The sequence below is a fragment of the Peromyscus maniculatus genome, chromosome 18, assembly GCF_049852395.1.
Source record: "Peromyscus maniculatus bairdii isolate BWxNUB_F1_BW_parent chromosome 18, HU_Pman_BW_mat_3.1, whole genome shotgun sequence".
Lineage (NCBI taxonomy): Eukaryota > Metazoa > Chordata > Mammalia > Rodentia > Cricetidae > Peromyscus > Peromyscus maniculatus.
In genome coordinates, this window is record NC_134869.1 from 10,194,469 (window position 1) to 10,220,512 (window position 26,044).

Genomic DNA, 26,044 nt, shown 5'->3' on the forward strand with positions numbered 1-26,044 from the left:
TGGGGCCTTGAGGTCCTCTCACCTCCTGCCTCCCCAGCCTCAACAAATTCTCCTGCCCCAGTTCCATTCTCCTCGCTCCAGAGAGCAACTCCAGGGAGTGCCGGATTGGACTTGTGTGCCGCCGCCGCCGCCGCCGCCACCGAAACAGTATTAAACTCCCTTGAAGGGGCTCAGGTCATCCCTACAGGGGTGACAGGGCCCTTGCCTCCTAAGGTTTGTGCGCTTGTCCTTGGCTGTGCTTCTGCAGCCCTCCGAGGGGTCCAGGTTTACCCTGGCATAATAGATAGTGATTTCACAGGTGAAATTAAGATTCTGGCCACTGCTGTAAATGGCATGGTCACGATTCCTCAAGGTACGTGCCTGGCACAGCTGGTTCCTCTACCCTCGTCTGTCTGTGATAATCCCTAAATTACAAACACCCCTCAGGGGTCAGCTGGATTGGGCTCCTCGGATGCCTACTGGGTCCAGCCTGTTACTCAGGATCACCCTACTCTCACCCTTACCATAGAGGGAAAGAAGTTTCAGGGGATCTTGGATACAGGGGCAGATACCACAGTCATTTCTCAGTCTCACTGGCCATCTGCCTGGCCACTGGTTCCATCCCTCACCGATTTAAAAGGAATCGGTCAGTCTAATAATCCTTTAATTAGTTCAAGGACACTTTCCTGGAAGGACGAGGAAGGAAACCAGGGGACTGTCACTCCTTTTGTGGTTCCGGGCCTGCCTGTTAATCTTTGGGGAAGGGACATACTTTCACAAATGCAAGTAATCTTATATAGCCCAAACTCTACAGTCACACAACAAATGCTAAGGATGGATTATATCCCTGGCACAGGCTTGGGCAAGGCAGCTCAGGGGCGAGTCCAACCAATTCAGCTCATTCCCAAGGAGGATAGACATGGGCTGGGATATTCGGGTTTTTAGTAGTGGCCACTGACCCTCCTGTACCCCATGCAGACAAAATTACCTGGATAACCCAGACCCCTGTCTGGGTGGATCAGTGGCCCCTTACTCAAGAAAAGCTACAGGCCGCCACTATGCTTGTACAGGAGCAGCTTATGGCTGGCCACATTGAGCCCTCCAACTCCCCTTGGAATACAACTATATTTGTTATCAAAAAGAAGTCGGGAAAATGGAGGCTCCTTCAAGACTTAAGGGCAGTAAATAAGGTAATGAGGCCTATGGGGGCACTTCAGCCTGGATTGCCTTCGCCTGTGGCCATTCCTGCTAAATTTTACAAGATGGTCATTGACCTTAAAGATTGTTTCTTTACTATTCCCTTGCACCCTGAGGATAGAGCCTATTTTGCATTCAGCCTTCCCCGCCCCAATTTTTAGGGACCCATGCTTCGATATCAATGGAAGAAGGTATTACCCCAGGGCATGGCCAACAGCCCTACTCTCAGCCAGAAATTCGTGGCTCAGGCTGTGGACCCTGTTAAACTTAATTGGCCCCAGATATATATCTTACATTATATGGATGACCTTCTCCTCCCTGCACCTGACCCCATCTCCCCTGAGCGATGTTTTTCAGAACTCAGTAGACCCCTTAATAAATTGGGACTACAGATTGCTCCAGATAAGGTCCAAACCCAGGACCCTTTCAATTACCTGGGGTTGGAACTCCATTCAAACCGGGTCCTCGTTCCTCGTGTCCAGTTACGCACTGACCATCTCCATACTCTAAATGATTTCCAACAATTGCTCGGTTATATCCAATGGCTTAGGCCTTATCTTAAACTTCCTACGGACTCTCTCCTTCCCCTCTACGAGATCCTCCAGGGCGACCCTGACCCCACATCACCCCATGTGCTTTCCCCTGCAGCCAACGAGGCTTTGATTCAGATAGCCATTGCCATTAACCAACAGTCTTGTTTTCAGATTTCCTATGCCATACCACTATATTTTATAGTTCTGCCCACACCACACACCCCCACAGGAGTCTTTTGGCAACATGCTCAGGAACCAAAACTTAAAGGCAAGATATTCCTCTGGGTCCACATGCCCGCTGACTTTTCAAGAGTCATTTCCGTCTACCCTGAACACGTGGCCTCACTCATTATGAAAGGACGACAGACCTCTCGCCAATATTTTGGTAAGGATCCTGATATCATACTCACACCCTATCCCAAGGATCAAACCCAGTTTTTGTTCCAAACCTTAGATAAGTGGGGGGTTGCCTTGGCAGGGTTTATGGGGACCTTGGATAATCACCTCCCAGATGACCCCTTGCTCCATTTTGCCCGGCTACATCCCTTCATCTTTCCAAAAATTACAAAAACCGGTCCGATTTCTCGTGCACTTACAGTCTTTACTGATGGTCCCGCTAATGGTGTTGCAGCCTTCGTGGTCCAAGGCCGCCCTACCTCCTTCCTGATGCCTTTCTGGTCAGTGCAGTTGGTTGAACTTTCAGCAATTTTAAAGGTTTTTCAGACCTATTCTGATCAACCTATTAATATCTGTACAGATAGTGCCTATATTACCTTTTCCATCCCCTTGTTAGAAACCTCTCCAGCCATAAGGCCTACCTCCAATGCCACCCCACTTTTCTCCCAGATTCAACAGCTTGTCCTGATTCACCAACATCCATTTTTTATAGGCCATATTAGAACCCATAGTGATCTTCCTGGACCGTTAACCGATGGCAATGCACAGGCCGATGCTGTCACCAGGTTAATTTTCCCTGTCATGGTCGGCTCAGTCCTACAAGCCCAAGCTGCCCGTAAGATCCACCATTTAAATTCTCAGACCCTCCATCTTCTTTTTAAGATCTCTAAACAACAGGCCCGAGAAATTGTCAAACAATGTCCCTGTTGTGTTGTTTCTCACCCTGCCCCACACTTGGGAGTCAACCCTCGAGGCCTCCTTCCCAACCAAATTTGGCAGACGGATGTTACTCATTGCCCTGAATTTGGCAGACAAAAATTTATCCATGTCTCTACAGACACCTTTAGTGGCTTTATCTTTGCCTCTCCTCATGCTGGGGAAGCAACAAAGGATGTTCTTCTCGCCTGATTCTTGCTTTTTCTGCCTTGGGAAAACCAGCTAAGATAAAGACAATGGTCCTGCTTATACCAGCACAGGCTTCAAAATTTTTTGTGATAGTCTACAAATTATTCATACCACAGGGATACCTTACAATCCCCAGGGACAGGGCATAATAGAACGAGCCTATCAGACCCTAAAGACCTGGTTGGCTTGTCTCAAGTCTTCTAACCTTCATTTTACCTCCCCCAGAGATCAATTGAGCCATGCTCTGTTTGTTCTCAACTTCCTCACCTTAGATGCTGCAGGGCACTCTGCCGCTGACAGGCACTGGCACCCTTCTCCAGATGTCACCCGGCCTCTAGCCATGTGGCGAGATCCCCTCACGAGGAGTTGGAAAGGCCCTGACCCGGTCCTTATTTGGGGACGAGGTTCGGCCTGCATTCTTGACCAGATACACTCTGCTCCCAGATGGTTACCAGAACACCTGGTTGGAGCTGTAAATATACCTGATCTGCCCAGGAGAGATAGCCCCTCTCCTGAGGAAACGTCTTCTGTTTTAAATGCTGTCCCTCTGGCAAGCAATCCAGGCTGTGGTTCTCACCCACAGCAAACCCCACCAGCCCTTTAGCTCTGTTATCACTCTGCTCAGAGTTCCTGTGGGGGGACAGCGGGAACTTTACAGCAAACTGTGTTTGAGACCTTTCACACAGTATACAAGTCCCATAGTCAATCACGTTCTGGGCTGAGCAGGGACACTGCTTGTCAAGTCTGATAGCAGGGGTCATGTTTCCAAGGGCAGTGCTGAATTTTTCAATCCAAAGTGTCAGAAAGGCTTGTTGGACTTGCTGGCCTTGACGTCACAGGTGGTCATAGCCATGTTGGGCCAGCTTGACACATCCTGTGGCTGGCAGGTAGCACAGCAAACAGGGTAGCACCAGAGAAGCCCCTCAGGACACTTAGGTCCCTTCCACCTAGACTAACCTATTATTCCTCAGATCAATTCCTAGATCAATTCTCTCTAGGAAGAGAAGCCGCGCTGAGACGACTGCCTTGACAGGAGGCTGTTACTGCCATCACCTTAGCAGTCCTTCTGGGGGTTGGAGCAGTGGAAATAGGCACAGAAATTGCCTCTCTGGTCCTGTTCAACCAACATTACTCTGAGCTTCACCTGTCCATAGATGAGGATATTGCCCAATTTGAACAGGGAATTTCTGCCCTCAAGTCATCCCTTTCCTCCCTAGCTAAGATAGTTTTACAGAACAGGAGAGGCCTGGATCTCCTCTTTTCACAACAGGGTGGCCTTTGCACTGTGCTCAAAGAGAAATGTTGCTTCTTTGCAGACTACACCGGGGTAGTCAGAGATAGTATAGTAAAGGTTAAAAAAGGACTAGAAAAAGAGAAAAAGAAAAGGAGAACAAGAGCTTGGGTGGTTCTAGAGTTAGTTTTCAAACTCCCCTTGGCTAACGACCCTTCTTTCCTCCCTCCTAGGACCTGTTTGTAGGCATGTTCCTGGTCCTTGCCTTTGGGCACTTTCCTGGCTCACTTGGTTCATCCGAAGCCAAATAACAGACCTGCCAGCCAGGCAGATCCAGGTTCATTACCACTGCTTTGATATGCAGGACTCCAGGGTTGAAATTTCCCCTGAGGAGATGCCCCACACAGACCCCTTCACTCAGGGGAGGCTGCACCTGTGTGTGGGAAAAGGGCTCACTTAAGGCATGATTGGAGTGCAACTGGGACTGCACAGGCTGGGGACCATGGTACCTCAAAATCCGAGAGCCTGGATTATTTGCCCTGTTGCATAGCAGTTGTGCAGTAGCAGCCTTGTGTTTACCCATTTCTGTTCCCTCAAAAAACTGCACGGTCCATTGATTCCCACACTATGGGGACACCTGTGGTGCTTGAGTCTGGAGACACATTCCCTCTCGGACCTTTCCACAACCTTTAGAGGGATAGGGCCTCTGTAATCCTCCATGCAAAGCCTCTTTCAGAGCCCTCCTTTTAGACCATTCGAACCTGGTTTATGTTGGCCCTTAGATTATTACTAAGCAGGGGGAGATGTCAGGGACAAGGACAGAATCTCTAGTTAGTGGAAAAATACAGACCCCCAATAAGATGGGTAACTAGATCATCTTACAGTCAGGTTGCCTAGCAACAGGACATTGAGTCAGAGCCCTTGACCCTCTCACCCTGTAAACATCCTATACAAACATCCTGTTAGCTTGCCCCACCTTATGTAGATGACCTCTTCTTGCTCCCCCCACCCTGCTGAACTATATAAACCTTTGTGGAAGAAAAATAAAGTGCACCTTGATCAGAATCCAGACTTGGTGTCTTTCCTTTGTATCTCCTGTCCCTACATTCCCTCCTTAGGGTGGTCGAGAACCCATTGAAGCCCTGCAGGCGGGGCAAGGATCTGGAAGTTGAATGGCTCAGAGAATTAGGGTAGAACCAAATACAATCAACCCAAAAGGAAAAAGTCAATGAAATGATTCCTAACTATATTCCACTATAATCAGAGAATGATGCCTACCCAATGGTCATCAGAGGGGCTTCTTCCAGCAGCTGATTGGTGGAGATGCAAAGATCCTAATAAAACACCAGCTGGAGTGCTGGGAACCCTGCTGAAGATGGGAGGAGGAGGGATTGTAGGAGCCAGAAGGGTCAAGGACACAAGGAGAACACAGCCCACAGAATCAACTAAGCAGGGATCACAGCAATCATGGTGCCTCCATGGATCTGTGGCCAGTCCTATCCATATATGTTATGGTTGCTTAGCTTGGAGCTTTTGAAGAACTCCTAACTGTATATTAGGGGTGTCTCTGACTCTTTTGCTTGCTCTTAGGACACTTCTCCTACTGGGTTGCTTAATCCAGCCTTCACATGAGGGATTGTTCCAAGTCTTATTGAATCCTGTTATGATGTGTTCAGTTGATATCCCTGGGATACCTACTCTTTTTCTGAAGGGAAACAGAGGATCAGTGGATCTGGGTGAGTGGGATAGTGGGGGGTAGAAACTGGGAGGAGTAGAGAGGGGGAGTCTCAGATCAGAATGTATTATATAAGAGAAGAATAAATAAAAAGAAAACATAAATAAAAATGCATTTAGACTAACTTCAATGATACTCATAGTCTGTAACAGTCACAACACTGTACAAATGTCTTCTGATACTCAAATCTCTTGACTGTGACATCTTTTAAAATCAAGAAAAGAAATTAAATCTTTCCAACATATGTACCCATTCAAAATGAGAGGAATGTGGCATTGTTACAGCCTCCAATTTGGACAGACATCCCATGCTCATGAGCAGGCCACAACAGCCAGAACTACAGGTAAGCTACTGACCCGTGGAACTTCCCCATTCCTTCAGCTCCCACAGACAAAATACTTTACCAACCTTCTAGCCAACACCCCTGTAGTCATGTGCCTGCCCCCTACTCAGTGGACATCCTCTGCTCAAGTGCAGGATATGCCAGCCCAAAGAAGAGGACAGTAAGCTCAGTTGAATATACACTACTGAACCAGAGGCCATGACAGCCCTCAGAAGTCCAGGTAGGCTGTCCAGCCATGGAACTCCTCCACTCTTTCAGTATTCCCCAACACTATACCCAACCCACTTCCTTCCTTGTCACTGTGTCCCAGACCCCAGTTCGGGCAGAAATGCCCTGCTGGATCAAAGGACACAACAGCTGCCAGAAGTCCATATTAGTCACCTGCCCACAAATGTTCCCCACTCTTGCAGTACCCCCATCACACTACCCCCAGTTCCCTTTAACCTCTTTGCCTCATTGTTGCCCCCAACTTGAATGGAAACTCCCTGAGGGAACAGAAGCCAAGCCTGCCACCAGATTTCAGGTGCCCATTTGCGGCTCAACCATAGGACATATAGACCAGAAGCGAAGAGTAAATATACACTAAATTCAAAGCACCGACACAACCAAGACAAACTGGGAAATAGGCACCTAGACCCATCATCACCCCAAACCCAGATTTATACCTAGACTTTACCTTCAGAACACAATCAACAACAGCCAGGGCAACATGTCACCACCAAAGCCCAGATACCCTACTACAGAAGCCCTGGATATTCCAACACAGCTGAAGGAAAGCAAAATACCTAAAGACCATCTTTAGGAAAATAATAGAGCAATTCCTTCACTCCTCTCTTCACAAGCACAGCAATCTACTGATGCACCACCAGGCAAGACCCTCACAGACACACCCACACAACATGCTCACAGACATTCCCCCTCCCTCGAAATGCCCTGCCAGACATTATTTTTAGCCTGACTCAGAGGACCTGGCACTCCTATGGTGACCTCAGTTTTGAGGAAAGACAAAGAATGGGAAGTGCTTGGCAGCTAAATTGGAGAGCTGCTCTAAGATCAAGACCAGTGGAGATAGAGATAGCAGGACAATCAATCTATTGCACACACATGGCTCTGAAAGAAGAGACATGGACCTCCAGAGCTGGAATCATACAGGAGCTGGGAACCCAGAGTCACAGCTGAGCCCTGCAAGTAGATCCCAGGTGAAGGAGAAAATATGGCCAAATACACATACTAACATACAAGGTTCGGGGTGGGGGGGAGGATCTAATGAGACCCTCTCCCTAGACAAAGTACTACAGGAAACTAATGACTATTGAGAGGGAAAATTGTTTTTCCCAGGGATGAGCCTCCTAGTTGATTATCCAAAACAAAGTGGCCTGCACTGAAATCATGTAACTAGAAGAAATACCAAATGGACTCAGCAGCTCATATTCATTTCTGTGTATGGACATATAAATTAGAAAAGTGAATCAACCAGTTGGACAGAGTAAGTGGGGGCACATAGCAGGCCTTCTTTTGGGCCACCAATCAGCTCCCAAATCATGAAACAAAGACTTCTTAGTACTTATGAATGCTTCCTGTCACATGAATTATGGCCTGAGATGTTGATTCTGCTCTAGCCACCCACCCAACACCATGCACACCTGATAAACCACTGCAGCTCAGAAACCCCTTTTATCCTCTAGAATGAAATTTCACTGAAAAACACCATTGTGGCTGGTGGTGGCAGAAAGTTAGAAGCATTTTAATCATGTCTTGGTGAAAGATGGTCCACATCTCCATCTTTCTACCAGATTCTAAATTATTGATATCACTTATAAGACAAACATGAAAGAGAAGTGCAATGGTCAGAACTTCTAGATACCAGACCTGCAGTTTTCCAATGTCTTATCACAGCACACCAAAAGCATGCCCATGTGTGCACACTGGACAGTGATACTACAAGCATCATATCCCCCCACTCCAGCGCTGCTGAGTCTCCCCGTCCCAAGGAAATCCATCCACAAGCAGGCTCAGAGGACAAGGACAACTGCCACAGGCACCGTATGGTCCACCAGAAGCACAGTCTGCCTCATGGTCCATGCGAATTCCAGCAGAAATGACAGCTCAGCAGACCTGCTCTGAACACCCTACACCCACCATGGCATAGCTTGTGGTCTACCTTACAACTCCCTACAGCAGAAGCAGAGGAGAATCCTGGAAAGAATCTCCAAGCTACCTGCCACTAGGACTCCTGATTGCTAAGCCTTCCCAGAGTCCCTTATTTGCTAGAGCTACCAAGCTGGGCCTCAAAATATTAACAGCTTCCCTACTGGGTAATCAGAGATCAAACAATTCAGAAAGCATAGTTCTTCCAGCTCTGCCCTTCCAGCCCAGCAGACAGGGCCCTAGTCAAGAAAGTATGCATTTTAGTAGACATTCTTCTATTCTCCTAGAGCACATCCTGTTCCTCATTCAAAACACAGGGTCCTTTTTGTGCACATTCTATTATTCAAACTGGTAAGGTTTGCAGGACTATGTACCTAGAACTAAGCAGCAGAGGCAGGATTAGGTATTCAAAGCTATCCTCAATTACATAGTATGATGTGGTGATATTACAAGCTGTAGTCTCCCATGCCAGGATGGCAGAGCCTCCCCTCCCCAGGGAACCCATACTCAACAAAGCTCAGAGGACAAGGGCCACTACCCAGGTTACCAGAGAAGCAACAGACTTCAGTCTGGCTCATGGTCCATCCCAGTCCAAGAAGCTCTGACATCTCAGCCAACCTACTCTTTCTGGTCTGGGGACAGTGGTCCTCACACTCACCATGTCATGGCTTGTGGACTTCCTTACCACTCCCTACAGCACAAAAAGAGGAGAATCCTGGAAAGAACCTGTAAGCTACCTCCTACTGGTGCTCCTGACTGCTAAGCCTTCCCAGAGTCCCTCATTAGCTAGGACTACTCAGTTGCATTTCAGAACATTCAAAGTTACTCTACTGGGTGAGCAGAGATCAAATGACTTAGAGAGCAAATCCTTCTCAGGTTTGTCCTTCTACACTATGGTCAGACCGGACCCTAATCTGGGGATTTGGTAGTGTAAAATCCACCCATCTCCCAGAGCACTTCCTGTTTCTCTTCCAAGGCACAGCACCCTCCAAGTTGGGCAAATCTGGTGATATTTCTCCACATTTGACAATATAAGTATTAAAGGCACTAGAATTTCACAGTGAAGATAAAAACAAGGATAGGTCTCAGTACAGATCTGCTCCCAATGCTCTGTGCAGATACAGCTCAGGCAGTACAGTTATTCAGAAGCTGACAACCCCACCCAGTGATTTAAAGGACAACATAGGACCATGCTGGACTAGGCAGAACCAGGCAAGAACATGCTGAACTCTGTGTCTAGAAGCTTGCTCCATCCTAGCCAGGGAAGGATCCACCAAACCAGTTCAGCAGCCTCAGTTGGCTGCTCCACCTAGTCTGGGGACAGCAGCAAGGCACTCACCAATACTAGGCACTCCTCACTGCATGGGGACAGCATCCCCTCACTCACCATGGCTGGCCACTCTTTCCCACCTGGGGACAGTGGCCCCTCACTCATCTTGGCCCAGTGCTCCTCCCCATCTGTGGAGAGCAGCCCCTCACTCACCATGGTGCTGCTGTTGAGCTGACTCACTCCACAATGGAGCTCAAGACTCAGCATACATGACAACTTCCGACTTCCTAAGGAAATGAGCTGAACCAGATGCCTGGCTCCTGGAAGAACACACCCATCTGACTGGCAGGTCTGCTGGAAGCTCTGATTGGCTAGTGAGGACTGAGTGACAGGATCAGGTAAGCAGAAGGGACACAGCACAGTGGTTCCCAGACTGGGCTCCCAATCTAAGGACAGACATTTTCCAAATCGCTGGAGATTTGTACCAAATTCAACAGCAAGTCTCTTGTTAATGGAAATCAATGGGTTCCGTTTTAAAATGAAGTATACAAATTCAAAAGGAGGCTAATCAGACAACATTGCAAAAGAGGAACGAGGGTAACTCAAGAACATTATACAGAAAGTCCACAGTGGTGTTGGGACTGATAACCACAGTGTCTTGTGTGGAAAATGTTGGGTTCTGAGGATCTGAAGAAACCATTTCCAAAGTCCCAGGCCCCCGATCTCCAAAGTCTGTTCCTAGTATTAGAGGTGGAGATGTTTTTGCTCTATACACCAGGTTCTTAGACAAACCTCCCAAAGCCTATGCAGGTTGCCAAACTCAGAGAGGCCTAGTTTCAAGTACCTTCAAAGTTCTGTATATTGCTTTTGACATTTAGGTGTAAGACCCATTTGGAGTTGATTTTAGGAGGTTGTAAATGGCATCTCATATACTGGGTAGCACTCCACCTAGTAGCTCCAATGCCGAAGATTATAATTGGTGATATAAAGGATTTACCAATGCTTAAAAAAATAGTAATTTACACAAAGTACAATTTAGCTAAAAGAGGACTGCCTCTAAAATTACCCAAAGACGAATAGTATGTTAACCAGGGTTGTTAGAGATTTAGAGGATAAAGAGACCCTCTGTGTAAAAATCTATCTACAGTAAGGCAGAGCATCATACTTTTAAGAGAGCCATCTTAGTTGTATTGTACTGGAAGCATTGTGGCATGCAGGAAGACATGGTGCTAGAGGAAGAGCTGAGAGTTCTACACGCAGACCAGCAGGCAGCAGAAATGACTGTGACATACTTCCCTCCAGCAAGGCCACAACTACTCCAACAAGGCCTCACCTCTTTAGTGCCACTCCCTATGGGACTTTGGGGGCCATTTTGATTAAAACCACCACAGTATCAAAACCTTTGTAAGTATCTTTTCATTCATGTTCAGTAAGTAAGCTCAATCAATTTATTGATTCCCTAGGATGGACTTCAGTGACATTGTACTTTGCATCATCATTGGGAATTATGTGGATGGGACAGACATTGCTTCTTCTCCTCCCACATGGGAAAAATCATAACATATTATAAACACATCTTTTAATGTTCCTATGTCTCATGGTATTATTAAAAAGGAAGCAATACTTAAAAGAAAACGTTAGAAGAATATAAATGACCTTAGTAAAGAAGGACTTAGTTATATGAAGATTATGATTCATGGAAGGTTCCATCATAAAGAAGAATGGAGAGGTTTTGCAAGTTATGACAGTTTGAGTATGTTGTTTAAGGTACATAAAGGATGAGATTTAGAGATTATGTATTTATTAAAGTTGGCAAGATTATATATCAACTATTTCAAGGACTGACTATACATGTAAAACAAACTTTATTGTGTTATATCTGGTTATTAAAATATCATACAGTAGTTAAAAGTAGCAAACTGGTATAAAACTTATATTCTTAATGTTTATTAATCATTCTTGGAGGCTATTCTAATGTGGTTAGATGGACAGAAAGGGAGAATATTTCTCCCTTTCCATACAAGCTCAGCAAGTCCCCTGGGAACAAAAGCCATTGATCATTTGTTGTATTGTTTGTGGAGTTCTTGGAGATACCACTCAATGAATTTAAAACCTTATCAAGTCTACAAACAGAGGGTCAATGTGGGAAGAAGTTCCTCAAGGGTTCAAAGGAAGCCACAACATACAAAGAGAACACTTTGATTTATCTTCACATTGATGGACAACTGGTAAAAGACAGACTAGAAGACTCTGTGGTTCCTTTCACACCCAAGTGACCCCTGAAGACTAGTTGCTTAACTGGCCTTGATAGGACATAAAGAAAGACTAATTTTGACCACCCACATAGTCTTGAACACTAGGAAGAGTGTTTAACCAACGGTTAAGAAAATTGGTAACATCTCAAGAGATCACACTCCACAGCCATTACATGTAAGTCCATATGAAATGTTATTTAGACAACAAACCTCACTAATATATTCTTCTTGATAAATGATGTTGCCAAGATGTGACACTTAAGACCTTGGCTCCCTAAGCACTGGCTCATATCAAGGAAGACAGGCTAATGATTGTTTTAACCTCCTAATTAATTGATGCTAAATACATTTTCTCTCCCTATCCAGAAGCAACTGGGGAGGGCTTCATTGTGACTTTTGGCTGATGAAACAGCTATGAAAGGATGTCAGTGCTGTTTGTGGGTTCGTGACTCTGGAAACAAACTGTAGAATATAAAGTGAAATGTCTAATAGATGGAGGCTATTGCAAGCCCATCTAGAATGTCTTATAGACTTTGGACATTTTAGTCCTTCCCAAACACCAGTAAAGCAATTCCTTTCCTGTCTACAATGGAGAGTTTTGTCTTGACAAGTGGCCCTCTGGAAGGGTATCCTAACACTTCCACCTGATAACTCAAATTCAGTTGGAAGACAAACCTGTCACTGCCTCTATCCCATAATGGCAGTTAGGGTTAAACCTTCAGATGGAGGAAGGAAAGGAACTGGAGGTAGAAATCATCCAGAAAATTTAGGGTAAAAAGAAACCACAAAGAAAAGCAAGCAGTTGCTTTCTTAACTAACAGTCAGAAGTATCACTGGGACTCTGAGAAGTTTCATCCTTGACAGAAGCCAAATATGCCAAAAGCATTTTGGGAGCTCTCATCTCTGATGATGAGTGATTCTTGGTGCCTTAGGAAGGAGGAAAGTTAAAAGTAGTTATGAAGGCCTGTTAAAAGGGCCCCTGGACAGGAGAATAGAATCTCTGTTCTGGGTGTAGATGTAAGTTTGAATAGGGATGGGTCAATTACTTGGCCAAGGATCCTAGTCTGTGGAGCCCAAGAAATGGCCACTCAGGACACTTAATGATCACCTATAATTGATTAATTGATTGCACATTGGCAACCCAAACTGCAGAGAAAACTGGAAATTTTTATGGCTCCTTCCCACCACTCCTTTTCTGTACTGTGACCATCACTGGTTGTAACATGTGGACAATGAATTCCCATTCTTATACAAGTACCTCTGCAATGCCAGTCCACATTAAAAACCCTAGGCTGAGCTAGAACATTCATTGCCCTATTTCTTTTGCCTTCTCACTGAGCAGGCAAGGTCCAGCCTGGGATGCCTGACACATCTGTGCTTAGAGGCTGGAAATAGGTGGTGGAGATGATGTTGATAGTCCCCAAAATTACATTAAGAAACTGAAACAAAGACCAGCCACCAGCTCCCATCTGGTCCACAGCTCCCATCCAGCCTAAAGGTGAGTGTTTGGGGTCATACACAGGGAAGCCTGCCCCTAGGTCTTATCCCTAGGCACTAACCATTCCTGGGGAAGACCCGCCCAACTTGGCCCCAGTTGCTGGCCATCCAGTGGGGCTTCTGAGGGAAGTTTCTCCTTCTCCAAGACCTGCCAGCAGACCCTGCAATCTACATGCCCTGCCCCCACACCCATCTGCCCAAGACACCTTCCCCCCACCACTTCCTGACTTAGAGACTGTGGGAGCCTGTTTTCAGGTTCCTCATGGCTTTACCCAGCATGCCTGCATAGAGAGGATGGTTGGACTACTGGTCAAGTGCAAGCTTCTGAGATGGTCCGCACTTGGCTGTGCTCGGAGCGGGAGGTCTTTTGCTCCACCCCTTGGTGTCTCTATAAATACCTTAGGGCAGAGACAGTCAGGGTTCTTTGGAATAGGTTCCAGGCACTCTCGAGCTATCCTATATTTTCTATCTGTTTATCTCCACAATCTAAATCCTTCTATCTAATATTTTATGCTGCTCACACTCAAGAAAACTCTGAGGAGCTGTGGGGTTGGTGGGTAAATGTCCTGCAAGAGACCAGGCCCCAGCTCACATTCCACACAGAGCTCCCATCCCAACTAGAGACACCCCAGCGGACCCTACATCTATATACCCTGCTCCCACACCCATATACCTGAAACCCTCCCCCACTTCCTGGTAATTGGAGATGAGTCCCCAGCTCCCATCCGGACCAGAGGTGAGTGTCTGGGGTCATACCTAGGGAGACTGCTCCTAGGTTCCATCCCTAGGCACAAGGCGTTCCCAGAGAAGACCTGCCCAACTCAGCCCCAGTTGCAGGCCAGCAGGCAGGGCCCCCTTGGCAAGGATCTCCTTCTCCAAGATGCCCCCAGTAGACCCTGAAATCTACATGCCCTGCCCCCACACCCATCAGCCTGAGACTCCTGCTACTTCCTGAGACTTAGAGACCAGACCCAAGCTTCCATCTTGCCCAGAGCTCCCATCTGGCCCAGAGAGCTCCCATCCAGCCCAGAGAGATCCCATCTGAACCAGAGAGCTCCCATCTGACCTAGAGAGCTCCGATTTGGCCCAGGGAGATCCCATCTAGCCCAGAAAGCTCCCATCTACCCCTGAGAGCTCCCATCCAGCCCAGAGAAAGAGACAGCTCTCATTGGACAGAGAGCCATCATTGGACCTAGAATAAACTCAGGAGACAGGGAATCTGCCAGCCCTGATTAGACAAAGAGTGGCTTTCTGAGAAGTAGAATCTGCCACCTCTTATTGGACCAAGAGAGGCTTCCTGAAAAGCAGAATCTATCATCTCTGACTGGACCAAGAGAGCTGATAAGACCAAGAATGACTCCACGAGGAGATGGGCAGATATCAAGGCAGAAATACATACAACAAAATGAAGAGCAATACAGCATCACCAGTACCTAGCCCTCCTCCAACAGCTAGACCTGCACATCACAAAGTGGAAGAAGCAGAAGAAAGCAACCTTAAGAATAACATCATGAAGATGCTATAGGCTTTTAAAGAAAAAAATCAAAAATGAAATTGAGGAAAAGATAAACAAAAATGTGGAGGATATCAATAAAGAAAATGAAAAGTCAAACAAAAAAAGGGAAGAATGCTATAAAAAAGAAACTAGAGGAAAAGACAAAACAGAAGAAAACAATAAATCCCTTAAAAGAAAACCATGAAAAAACAATGAAACAGGTAAGGGGAACAGTCCAAGACCTGAAAAGGGAAATAAACAATAAAGACACAAACAGAGGGAATGTTGGAAATAGAAAATCTAAGTAAATGAATGGGAACTTCAGATGTAAGCATAACCAACAAAATACAAGAGATGAAAGAGAGGATCTCTGGTGTAGAGGATACAATAGAGGAAATGGATTTGTCAGTGAAAGAAAATACTAATGCCAAAAATATTATAAAACAAAATGTCCAAGAAATCTGGGACACCATGAAAAGACCATACCTATGAATAATAGGGATAGAGGAAGGAGAAGAATACCAACTCAAAGGCACAGAAAATATATTCAACAAAATCATGGAAGAAAACTTTCCCAACTTAAAGAAGGTAATGCCTATGAAGATACAAGAAACCTATAGAACCCCAAACAGACCATACACACCCAAAAAAGTCTTCTCGCCACATAATAATTAAATAACTAAATGTACAGAATAAAGATTATTAAGAGCGACAAAAGGAAAAAGGCCAAGTGAATAATAAAGACAAATCCATCAGAATAACACCCAATTTCTCAATGGAGACTTTGAAAGCCAGAAGGATCCATCTGGACAGATATAATGCAGATGCTAAGAGACCATGAATGCCAGCCTAGACTAATATACCCAGCAGTACTTTCAATCATAATGGAGTGATTGGAGTGAACAAAACATTCCAAGACAAAGCCAGATTTAAACAATACTTATCCACAAACCCAGCCCTACAGAAAGCACTAGAAGGAAAATTCCAATCTAAGAAAGTCAGATACACCCTCGAAAACACAGACAATAGATAACACCACAGCAATAAACCCCAAAGAAGAGAAGTATACACACACTACCACCAAAAAATAACAGGAGTGAACAATCACTGGCCATTAATATCCCTTAATAAGGTGGACTTAATTCACCTATAAAAAGACACAGGCTAACAGAATGGATACGAAAGCAGGACCCATCTTTCTGCTGCATACAAGAAACACACCTCAAATTCAAACATAGACACTACCACAGAATAAAAGGCTGGGAAAAGTCTTTCCAATCAAATGGTCTTAAGAAGCAAGCAGCTGTAGCCATCCTAATATCCAGCAAAATAGACTTCAAACTAAAATCAATCAAAAGAGATCAAGAAGGGCATTAAATATTCATCACAGGAAAGATCCTCCAAGATGAATTTGCAATTCTGAATATTTAAACCCCAAACACAAGGGCACCTACATATGTAAAAGAAAAATTACTAAAGCTTAATCACATATGAAATCCCACATATTAATAGTGGGAGACTTCAACACCCCACTCTCACCAATGGACAGATCTGCCAAATCAAATCTTAACAGAAAAATAAAGGACTTAACTGATGTTATGACTCAAATGAACTTATTCAATATCTACAGAACATTCCATCCTAACAAAAAAGAATATACCTTCTTCTCAGCACCCCATGGAACCTTCTCTAACATTGACCACATACTTAGCCACAAAGGAAATCTCAACAGATACAAAACAATTGGAATAATCTCCTGTGTTCTATCAGACCACCATGGTTTAAAGTTAGATTTCAACAACAAAAGCTACAGAAAGCCTCCAATCTCATTGAAACTGAATAATGCTCAACTGAATCATCAGTGGATCAAGGAAAAAATAAAGAAAGAAATTAAAGACTTCCTAGAGATCAATGAAAATGAATACACCACATACCCAAACTTATGGGACACTATGAAAGCAGTGCTAAGAGGGAAATTCATAGCACTAAATGCCCACATAAAGAAGTTGGAGAAATCTCACACTAGTGACTTAACAGCACACCTGAAAGCTCTAGAACAAGAAGAAGCAAAGTCTCCCATGAAGAATAGATGTCAGGAAATAATCAAATTGAGAGCTGAAATCAATAAAATAGAAACAAAGAGAACAATACAAACAATTAATGAAACAAAGAGTTGGTTCTTTGAGAATATCAACAAGATACACAAGCCCTTATCCAAACCAACCAAAAGACAGAGAGAGAGCATCCAAATTAACAAAATCAGAAATGAAAAGAGACATATAACAACTAACACTGAGGAAATCCAGAAAATCATCAGGTCATAATTCAAAAACCTCTACTCCAGAGAACTGGAAAATCTAAAAGAAATGGATAATTTTCTGGATAGGTACCACATACCTAAGTTAAATCAAGACCAGATAAACTATTTAAATAGTCCAATAACCCCTAAGGAAATAGAATCAGTCATTAAAAGTCTCCCAACCAAAAAAAGCCCAGGACCAGAGGGTTTCAGCACAGAATTCTACGAGATCTTCAAGGAAGATTTAATACCAATACTCTTTAAATTGTTCCCCACAATAGAAACAGAAGGAACATTATCAAACTGCTTCTATGAGGCTACAATTACCCAGATTCCTAAGCCAAACAAAGATGCAACAAAGAAATAGAACTGCAGACCAATCTCCCTAATGAACATTGATGCAAAAATACTCAATAAAATACTGGCAAACAGACTACAAGAACACATCAAAACAATTATCCACCATGATCAAGTAGGCTTCATCCCAGGGACGCAAGTGTGGTTCAATATAGGAAAGTTCATCAAAGTATACACCATATAAACAAACTGAAAGAAAAAAAAACACATGATCATCTAACTAGATGCTGAAAAGGCATTTGACAAAATCCAACACCCATTCATGATAAAGGTCTTGGAGAAATCAAGAATATAGGGAACATACATAAACATAATAAAGGCAATTTACAGCAAGCCAACAGCCAACATCAAATTAAATGGAGAGAAACTCAAAGCGCTTCCACTAAAATCAGGAACAAGGCAAAGTGGTCCTCTCTCCTCATACTTATTCAATATAGTACTTGAAATTCTAGCCAGAGCATAAGACATCATAAAGAGATCAAGGGGATACAAATTGGAAAGGAAGAAGTCAAACTTCCCCTATTTGCAGATGACATGATAGTATACATAAGTGACCCCCAAAATTCAACCAAGGAACTCATACAGCTTATAAACACCTTTAGCTATGTAGCAGGATACAAGATTAACTAAAAAAAATCAGTAGCCCTCCTATATACAATTGACAAACAGGCTGGGAAGAAAATCAGGGATGCATCACCCTTTACAATGGCCACAAATGATATAAAATACCTTGAGGTAACTCTAACTAAGCAAGTGGAGGACCTGTATGACAAGAACTTTAAGTCCCTGAAAAAAGAAATTGAAGATGTCAGAAAATGAAAAGATCTCCCATGCTCATGGATAGGCAGGATTAACATAGTAAAAATGGCAATCTTACCAAAAGCAATCTACAGATTCAATGCAATCCCCATCAAAATACCAACACAATTCTTCATAGACCTGTAAGAACAATCCTCAAATTCATATGGGAAAACAAAAAACCCAAAAGAATCCTGTACAATAAAACAACCTCTGGAGGCATCACGATTCCTGACCTCAAGCTTTACTATAGAGATACAGTAATAAAAACAGCTTGGTACTGGCTTAAAAACTGACATGTGGACCAATGGAATGGAATTGAAGACCCTGACATTAATCTGCATACCTATGAACATATACTTTTTGACAAAGAAGCCAAAACTGTACAATGGAAAGAAGAAAGCATCTTCAATAAATGGTGCTGGCATAACTGGATGTCAACATGTAGAAGGCTGCAAATAGGTCCATATCTGTCACCATGCAAAAAACTTAAGTCCAAGTGGATCAAAGACCTCAACATAAATCCAGTTACTCTGAATCTGATAAAAGAGAAAGTAGGAACTAGTCTTGAACACATTGCACTGGAGATTACTTCCTAAATATAACACCAGTAGCACAGACACTGAGAGAAACAATTAATCAATGGGACCTCTTGAAACTGAGAAGCTTTTGTAGAGAAAAGGGCATAGTCAACAAGACAAAGTCACAGCCTACAGAATAGGAAAAGATCTTCACCAACCCCACATCTGACAGAGGGCTAATATTCAGAATATATAAAGAACTCAAGAAATTAGACATCAAAATGCCCACCAGTCCAATTAAGAAATAGGCTATAGAGCTAAACAGAGAATTCTCAACAGAAGAAGCTCAAATGGCTGAAAGACATTTAAGGAATTGTTCAACATCCCTAATCATCAGGGAAATGCAAATAAAAATGACTCTGAGATACCACCTTAACCCGTTAGAATTGCTAAGGTCAAAAACACTAATGACAACTTATGCTGGAGAGGATGTGGAGCAAGGGTAACTCTCCTCCACTTTTTGTGGGAATGCAAGCTTTTACAGCCACTTTGGAAAGCAATACGGCACTTTCTTACAAAATTGAGAATCAATCTCCCCCAACAACCAGCTATACCACTCTTAGGCATATACTCAAGGAATGCTCAATTATACTACAAGGCACATGCTCAGCTATGTTCATAGCAGCATTATTTGTAATAGCCAGAACCTAGAAACAACCTAGATGACTCTCAACTGAAGAATAGAGAAATAAAATGTGGTACATATACACAACGGAGTACTACTAAACAGAGAAAAACAATGAAATCATGAGGTTTGCAGGCAAATGGATGGATCTAGAAAAAAATCATCCTGAGTGAGGTAACCCAGACTCAGAAAGACAAGCATGGTATTTACTCACTCATAGGTGGATCCTAGATGTAAAACAAAGGATGACTAGACTGTTACAACTCCAGGGGGGCTCCTTAGAAAAGAGGACCTTAAGAAAGACAGGGATCGCCTAATGACAGAGAAATGGATGAGATCTACATGAGCAAACTGGATGTGAGAGGCAGTAATGAAGGGCAAGGGTTGGGGGAAAGAGAGCTTAGGGGAGCAGGAGATCTCAGCTGGATCAAGAACAGAGAGGGAGAACAAGGAAAGAGAGACCATGATAAATGAAGACCCCATGGGAATAGGGAGAAGCAAAGTTCTAGAGCAGTCCCCAGAAATCCACAAAGATACCTCCACAAAAGACTACTGGCCGGAACTGACCTACTCTGGTAGGCCAAACACCCTAACACTCGTGGTAGAACTCTCATCCAATGACTGATGGAAGTGGATGCACAGATCCATGGCCAGGCCCCAGAAAGAGGAGTGGTTGTATGAATGAAAGTTGTTGAGACCATGGTTGGAAAAATCACAGGGACAAATAGCCAAACTAGTGGAAACACATGAACTATGAACCAATAGCTGAGGAGCCCCCATGGAACTGGATTAGGCACTCTGGATAAGTGAGACAGTCGATTAGCTTGAACTGTTTGGGAGGCCCACAGTCAGTGGGACCAGGACCTGTCCTTAGTGCATGATCAGGCTTTTTGGAGCCTGGGGCCTATGCTGGGACACTTTGCTCAGCCTGGGTGAAGGGAGGAGGGGACTGGACCTGCCTGGACTGAATATACCAGGCTGAGCTGAATCCCAGGGGAGTCCTTGCCCCAGAGGAGATGGGAATAGGGGGTCGATTGGAGTGGGGGCTGGGAGGAGGGAGGACAGAGGAATCCATGACAGATATGTAAAATTAAATTAAATTATAAAATAAAAAAGATAAAAGTTTGTATCAGATTTTTAATGCTATTGAACTGCAAACTTTTAAATAATTCAGTTTTAAAATTCTTTTGAGAATTTCATCTATGCATACAGTGTATTTTGATCATATTACCCCTTATTCCTCTGAACTGGGCCCTGATCCACTCTGCTAATCCCAACATTACTAAATCCATGCCTCTTGTTTTTTTTTTTTTTGTTTTGTTTTTTTGTTTTTGTTTTTTTTTTTGTTTGTTTGTTTGTTTTTTGGATTTTTCGAGACAGGGTTTCTCTGTGTAGCTTTGCGCCTTTCCCGGAACTCACTTGGTAGCCCAGGCTGGCCTCGAACTGACAGAGATCCACCTGCCTCTGCCTCCCGAGTGCTGGGATTAAAGGCGTGCACCACCACCGCCCGGCTATCTTGTTTTGTTTTAAATCATCTATCTAGGGCAACACTGCATGCCCATATGCTCATGTGTTAGAGTCATCGCTGAGTTTGTTCAAACCACCTGGCATCAGCACCCTAAAGTAAACTGACTCTTCCTCCTCCAAAAGCCACCAACTACCACCAGCTTCTCAGTTAGGGGTGGGGGCAGTGAGCCCCTTTCTCTTCCATACTAGAATGTTGACCGCTTGACCTTGGAGCTCATGAGTGCAGTAGTCCTGTCCTGCCCAGAAGATACTGTTTTATTTCAAGTGTTGTAATATGCTACAAGCATTTCAGAGCTATCAGGTTTTATATAAAATATGATTATGTGTTGGGAGGAATTGTGAAGAAAGTGTTAGTGTTCTTATTTGACTGATTATATTCCCATGTGAAATATAATTAAATGAATCTAGGCAGTACTGCCTCATGAATCTGACTGTTGCTTTTTATACATGAAAATTATTGAGGTAATTTCTTTTGTCTACATAATTTCTAAAACACAGAGCCAGAAAGCTGATGGTGACAAAAGACCACTGGAAACTGCGCTGAGGCTATATTCATACTCTTGATATTTCAGATAACCATGATTTGCATGTGGTGCTTGAAAGCTGGTCTGCCTGCTATTTGGGACATGACTGTCAGTTTGCCTCAGTTCTTCTCTTACACATCAACATAGAGAATTACAGTAGGTTTGGTGATGTAAACAGTGTGTTCACTCCAATGCTGAATGCTGCCATCTACAGCCCCATGAATAAGGGCAGAAAGAGAGCCCTGAGGTCATCCTCATCAGAAGAGCACTGTCCTTGTTGACAGCCTGAATTTAGAATTAAGTGGATAGTGTAGGCATCAAGATAATTGTGTCTATCAATATTCAGACACCATTGGACTCCTGTCTGGATTGTTTTACTGATTTTGTTTCTCATGATTTTGTGTATATGTATGTATGGGTACATATATATGTTTAGCATATTTCCAACCAAAATCTGCTTCAGTAATTCTTCTCTATTTCTTTTTCCAGAAACATGGTCCATGATGTTCCATTTTTTTTCTTACAAGATTTCAGAGACTTGAACTTAATATACAATATCATATCAAATGTGGACATGTTTTCTCAAAGAAGGATCCCATTGTACTATTTTTATACTCCCGAGGATTATGTGTGATGGCAATCACCAAAGCATTAACAAATAAAGACTTTTCTCACACATTGTCAGACTTCCTCCTATATTTAATTTTCCTTATTCTGACTTTTCTTGATTACCATTCTGGAGTGACCCATCTCATCCTGACCTTTCAACTGCAGGCACTTCTACATTTCATTCCATCAGCTTGCTGCATCTCCACTTTACTTAAAGGATTCCAGACTAGTTATTTAATAGGGTGTCCTTGTGCTGCTGAGCTCAATGCTAGGAACCCCCTACTAAGTTTGCTGTCTTGATAAAAATAACATCCCCAGAGGCAAATTCGATCAGTCAATCACATTCTAGGAAAGCCTATGACATGGCATCATACATTGGTAGTTTTAAATCCTCCCTTTCCTTCTGACTTTTCTCTAAAATATGTCCTTAAAAATTTGGCAATGGGGATTTAGCTCAGTGGTAGAGTACTTGCCTAGCAAGCACAAGGCCTTGGGCTTGGTCCTCAGCTCTGAGAAAAAAAGTGGTCTAAATGTAATCTTCAGAGTATCTAGCCTGTTAATATTTCTGGACCAGAAACTCTTGCCTCTCCATTATAATAATCCATATCACCATGCTAGAACTCAATCTGTTTTGTCACAACCTTTCTGTATCATCTGCTGTATTCAGGTTTCCTTGTTCCCCTTCTAGAGCTCTATACAAAACCTGGAACATTTATTTAGAAAGGTTCTTGGGAGACTAGAATGCCAGAGCTCCCTGGATGACCAGTATTTGTCCCACCTCACATATCAGCATAAAAAAAGTGGGATCCCTGAGAGACAATTGGAATGGAAATAAATTTGAGAGCTATTTCTGGGAATCAGAAATCATAGCACTGTCCAGATTCAAAGGGCTACAGATGCTGAAAGAAAAAATTCTGAGTTCTTCACCCATATCTAGCTCTCTGACCAATGTGAAAAAAAGGACAAACGTTCTGAGTCCATTCTCGCTTTGGAGGACTCAATAACCACTGCAGTGTGTAGACTAAAAAAACTGTATGTATTCTGTCTGTCTGTTTATCTATCTATCTATCTATCTATCTATCTATCTATCTATCTATCTAACTTTCCATCACCTATCTCTGTCAATCCATCCATCTATTTACCCCTATCCATCCATCCACCTTCTCCTACTATTACTCTTCCTCTTCTATTTCTCCTTTTTTTGTTAAACAATGTAGTTTTATTCAAGACCAAACAATGAAATTTTGTCATTTACAAGAAAATAAGTAGAACTATTATCATAAATGAAAGCATAAATGTTTTTCATCATATTTGAAAAGGGAGACAGAAGGTATAAAACTGAAAGGGTATTACTGGAGTTAGGGCTAGCACCTGTGCCCTGGCATCCTTAACAAGCCATTCTTGGCCACTCATCCTCAATAATTCCATTAAAAGAGCCAAATCAACAGTAGAAATCAGAAAAGGGAGTTTTATTCTATATAGCCACATTAGGAAAAAAAATAAATCCCATTGACCACTCAAATTCTATTTGGGGGTCCTGACACTTTAGGTTCAAGTTCAGAGCCAGAGTTATGCATAGATAAGTGGCCCTGGTCCAGGTGTGGTTCTACACATCATTGACCCATCATTGTCTCAGCTACAGTTTGGCATGCTAGGGGGCCTGACAAGTTGCTAATCACTTTCCCTGAAATACTTTTCCCTCTTGCTGGCCCTGGGCTTGAGGTTTTTTCCCTCCAAGCATGAGATTCCAAGAGAGGATAAGACAGAGTGACTATCAACCTAGGACTGGATTCAATAACCATGGAATTCAACAACTTTTATTTTGTGTATATGAGTGTTTTTCTTATGTGCAAGCATGTAAGTGCAGCAAAAGTATGCCTAGTGCCCTCAAAAACCAGAAGGGAACATTGGACCTCCTGGACCTAGAGTTACAGATGGTTGTGTGTAACTATGTGGGTACTAGGAACCAAAACTGGCACTCTCCAATATCAGCAAGTGTGATTAACTGTTGAGCCAAGTCTCCAGCCCCCAATTCAAGTATAACTTTAAATAATAATCACCACTTTTTTTATCAAATTATTCCATGAACTATAAAGTAAAGGAATGATTTGAAAGTTGCTCTGCAAATCAGCATTACCATGAAATGAAAAACAGGTACATGAGAAGATGAAAATTATAGAACAGTTTCTTTGATGAACCAGGATTCAAAATCCTCTCGATAAAATGATTTCAACTTGAAACCTTGATAAAATGATTTCAACTTGAAACCAACAAAACACTATAAAGACCACACACAATGATCAAGTTGGTTTCATTCCAGTTCAACATCATAACATAAATAAGAATTAAGGATCCAAATTTAATTCTTATCACAATAGATGCATAACAAATATGTAAGAAAAGCCATGTCCTTTTATGAAGGAACCCATAAAGAAACTGGAAATAGAAGGACTATACCTAATGCAATAATGGCTGTCTGTGACAAATCAATAGACAACAATATACTGAATGGGGAAACCTGAAAGAATTTCCTTCGAGGTCAGGAACAGGGAAAGTGTCCACTCTCAGTACTCTTTTTGAAAATTTCACTAAATTTGTCCTTTAACAATTTCATATGTGTATATAATGCATTGATTATGCTCACCCTCTTCCCTCTCTTAACTCCCTCCACCATTATCACATGCTTCTCTATACAAGTCCCTTTTCAATGTTCATGACTTTTTGTTTTATGAACAGCTGAATTTTTTTAAATATGCCTTTTATTTTATTTGCTCCAGGAAGGATAAATTCCACTTACTTTGATCAAACTATCTATCATGTTCATATCTATAATTATACGATTTATAAATTTACTCAGTCAGATCATAGATGGCATCAGCATCTCAGTGCTTTGATTTGAAGCTGGCCTTCTTTCAAACTGAGATTACAGTTTGTAGATGAAGAATCAAGTTGAAATTGTTTCACAACAATGCTAGGAACAGCTTGTCCCTTCAAATACAACACAATTCTTTCCTCGGCTAGAATTGGGGAGATTCATTTGTTCCTATGGCACAGCAAATGCATCCTTGGTATTTTGGGGAACAGATCCTCATGTTTACTCCTTCTTCTTGATCTTCCCTTATTCATCCAGGATATTATAACCACTTCTGCCTCCCTGAGTTTTTACAGGGCCTTAGAAAATATTAATTACATCATAACAAAAAAACTTTTCTCTGTGGGTTTCATTCTCCATATTTCCCCACCCCAAGTTTTTGTAATCCCTGTCTTCCCCAGAACTTGCTAAAATGTGACATTCGTTAGATCTCTGACACTGTGAAACTAAAAATCTTGTGTAAAAGCACATTTGTTAAAAAATGTGAGTTGTGCTTAAAACCAGCCCCAAACAAACATCTAACAACTTTATACTTTAGGAACTTGCAAACACACCATCTTAGTTTGTTTCTTTATATGCCAAATGCAATTTACATATAATGAATTCAATGAGTTGAGATATTTAATGTATATTAGTTCTCTGCCATGAAGTTCACAAATATGTTTTCTGACTAAATAAATTTTTTAAGAGGTAAAATAAGTAAAGTTTTCTAACTGGAAATGGAAAGATGTACACAAAGCCAAAAAAATAGAGTTAATCATAAGTTAGAAGTCTTATGGAACATAAAAAAGTTAAGATCATATATGAAACTGCTGTATTCATTAAAATTCCTTAGGCCAAAATCCAGTACACTTGTATACAATTAGA

The 26,044-nt window shown here is 42.7% G+C and overlaps 1 protein-coding gene across 2 annotated transcripts in view; it reads right to left on the minus strand.

Moving 5' to 3' along the window:
* LOC143269384 (disks large homolog 5-like) overlaps positions 1-26,044 on the minus strand; it is a 70,713-nt gene that overhangs the window by 19,177 nt on the left and 25,492 nt on the right. Inside the window, exon 1 of one of the 2 annotated variants that reach the window (XM_076554481.1) lies at positions 9,952-10,032. The exons of the other annotated variant lie outside the window; for it this stretch is intronic. Within the exon in view, the coding sequence (XP_076410596.1) occupies positions 9,952-10,005 (54 nt within the window). The 5' untranslated portion in view covers positions 10,006-10,032. Of the gene's footprint in view, positions 1-9,951; positions 10,033-26,044 lie in introns of those variants that run through there. 2 annotated transcript variants of the gene reach the window in all.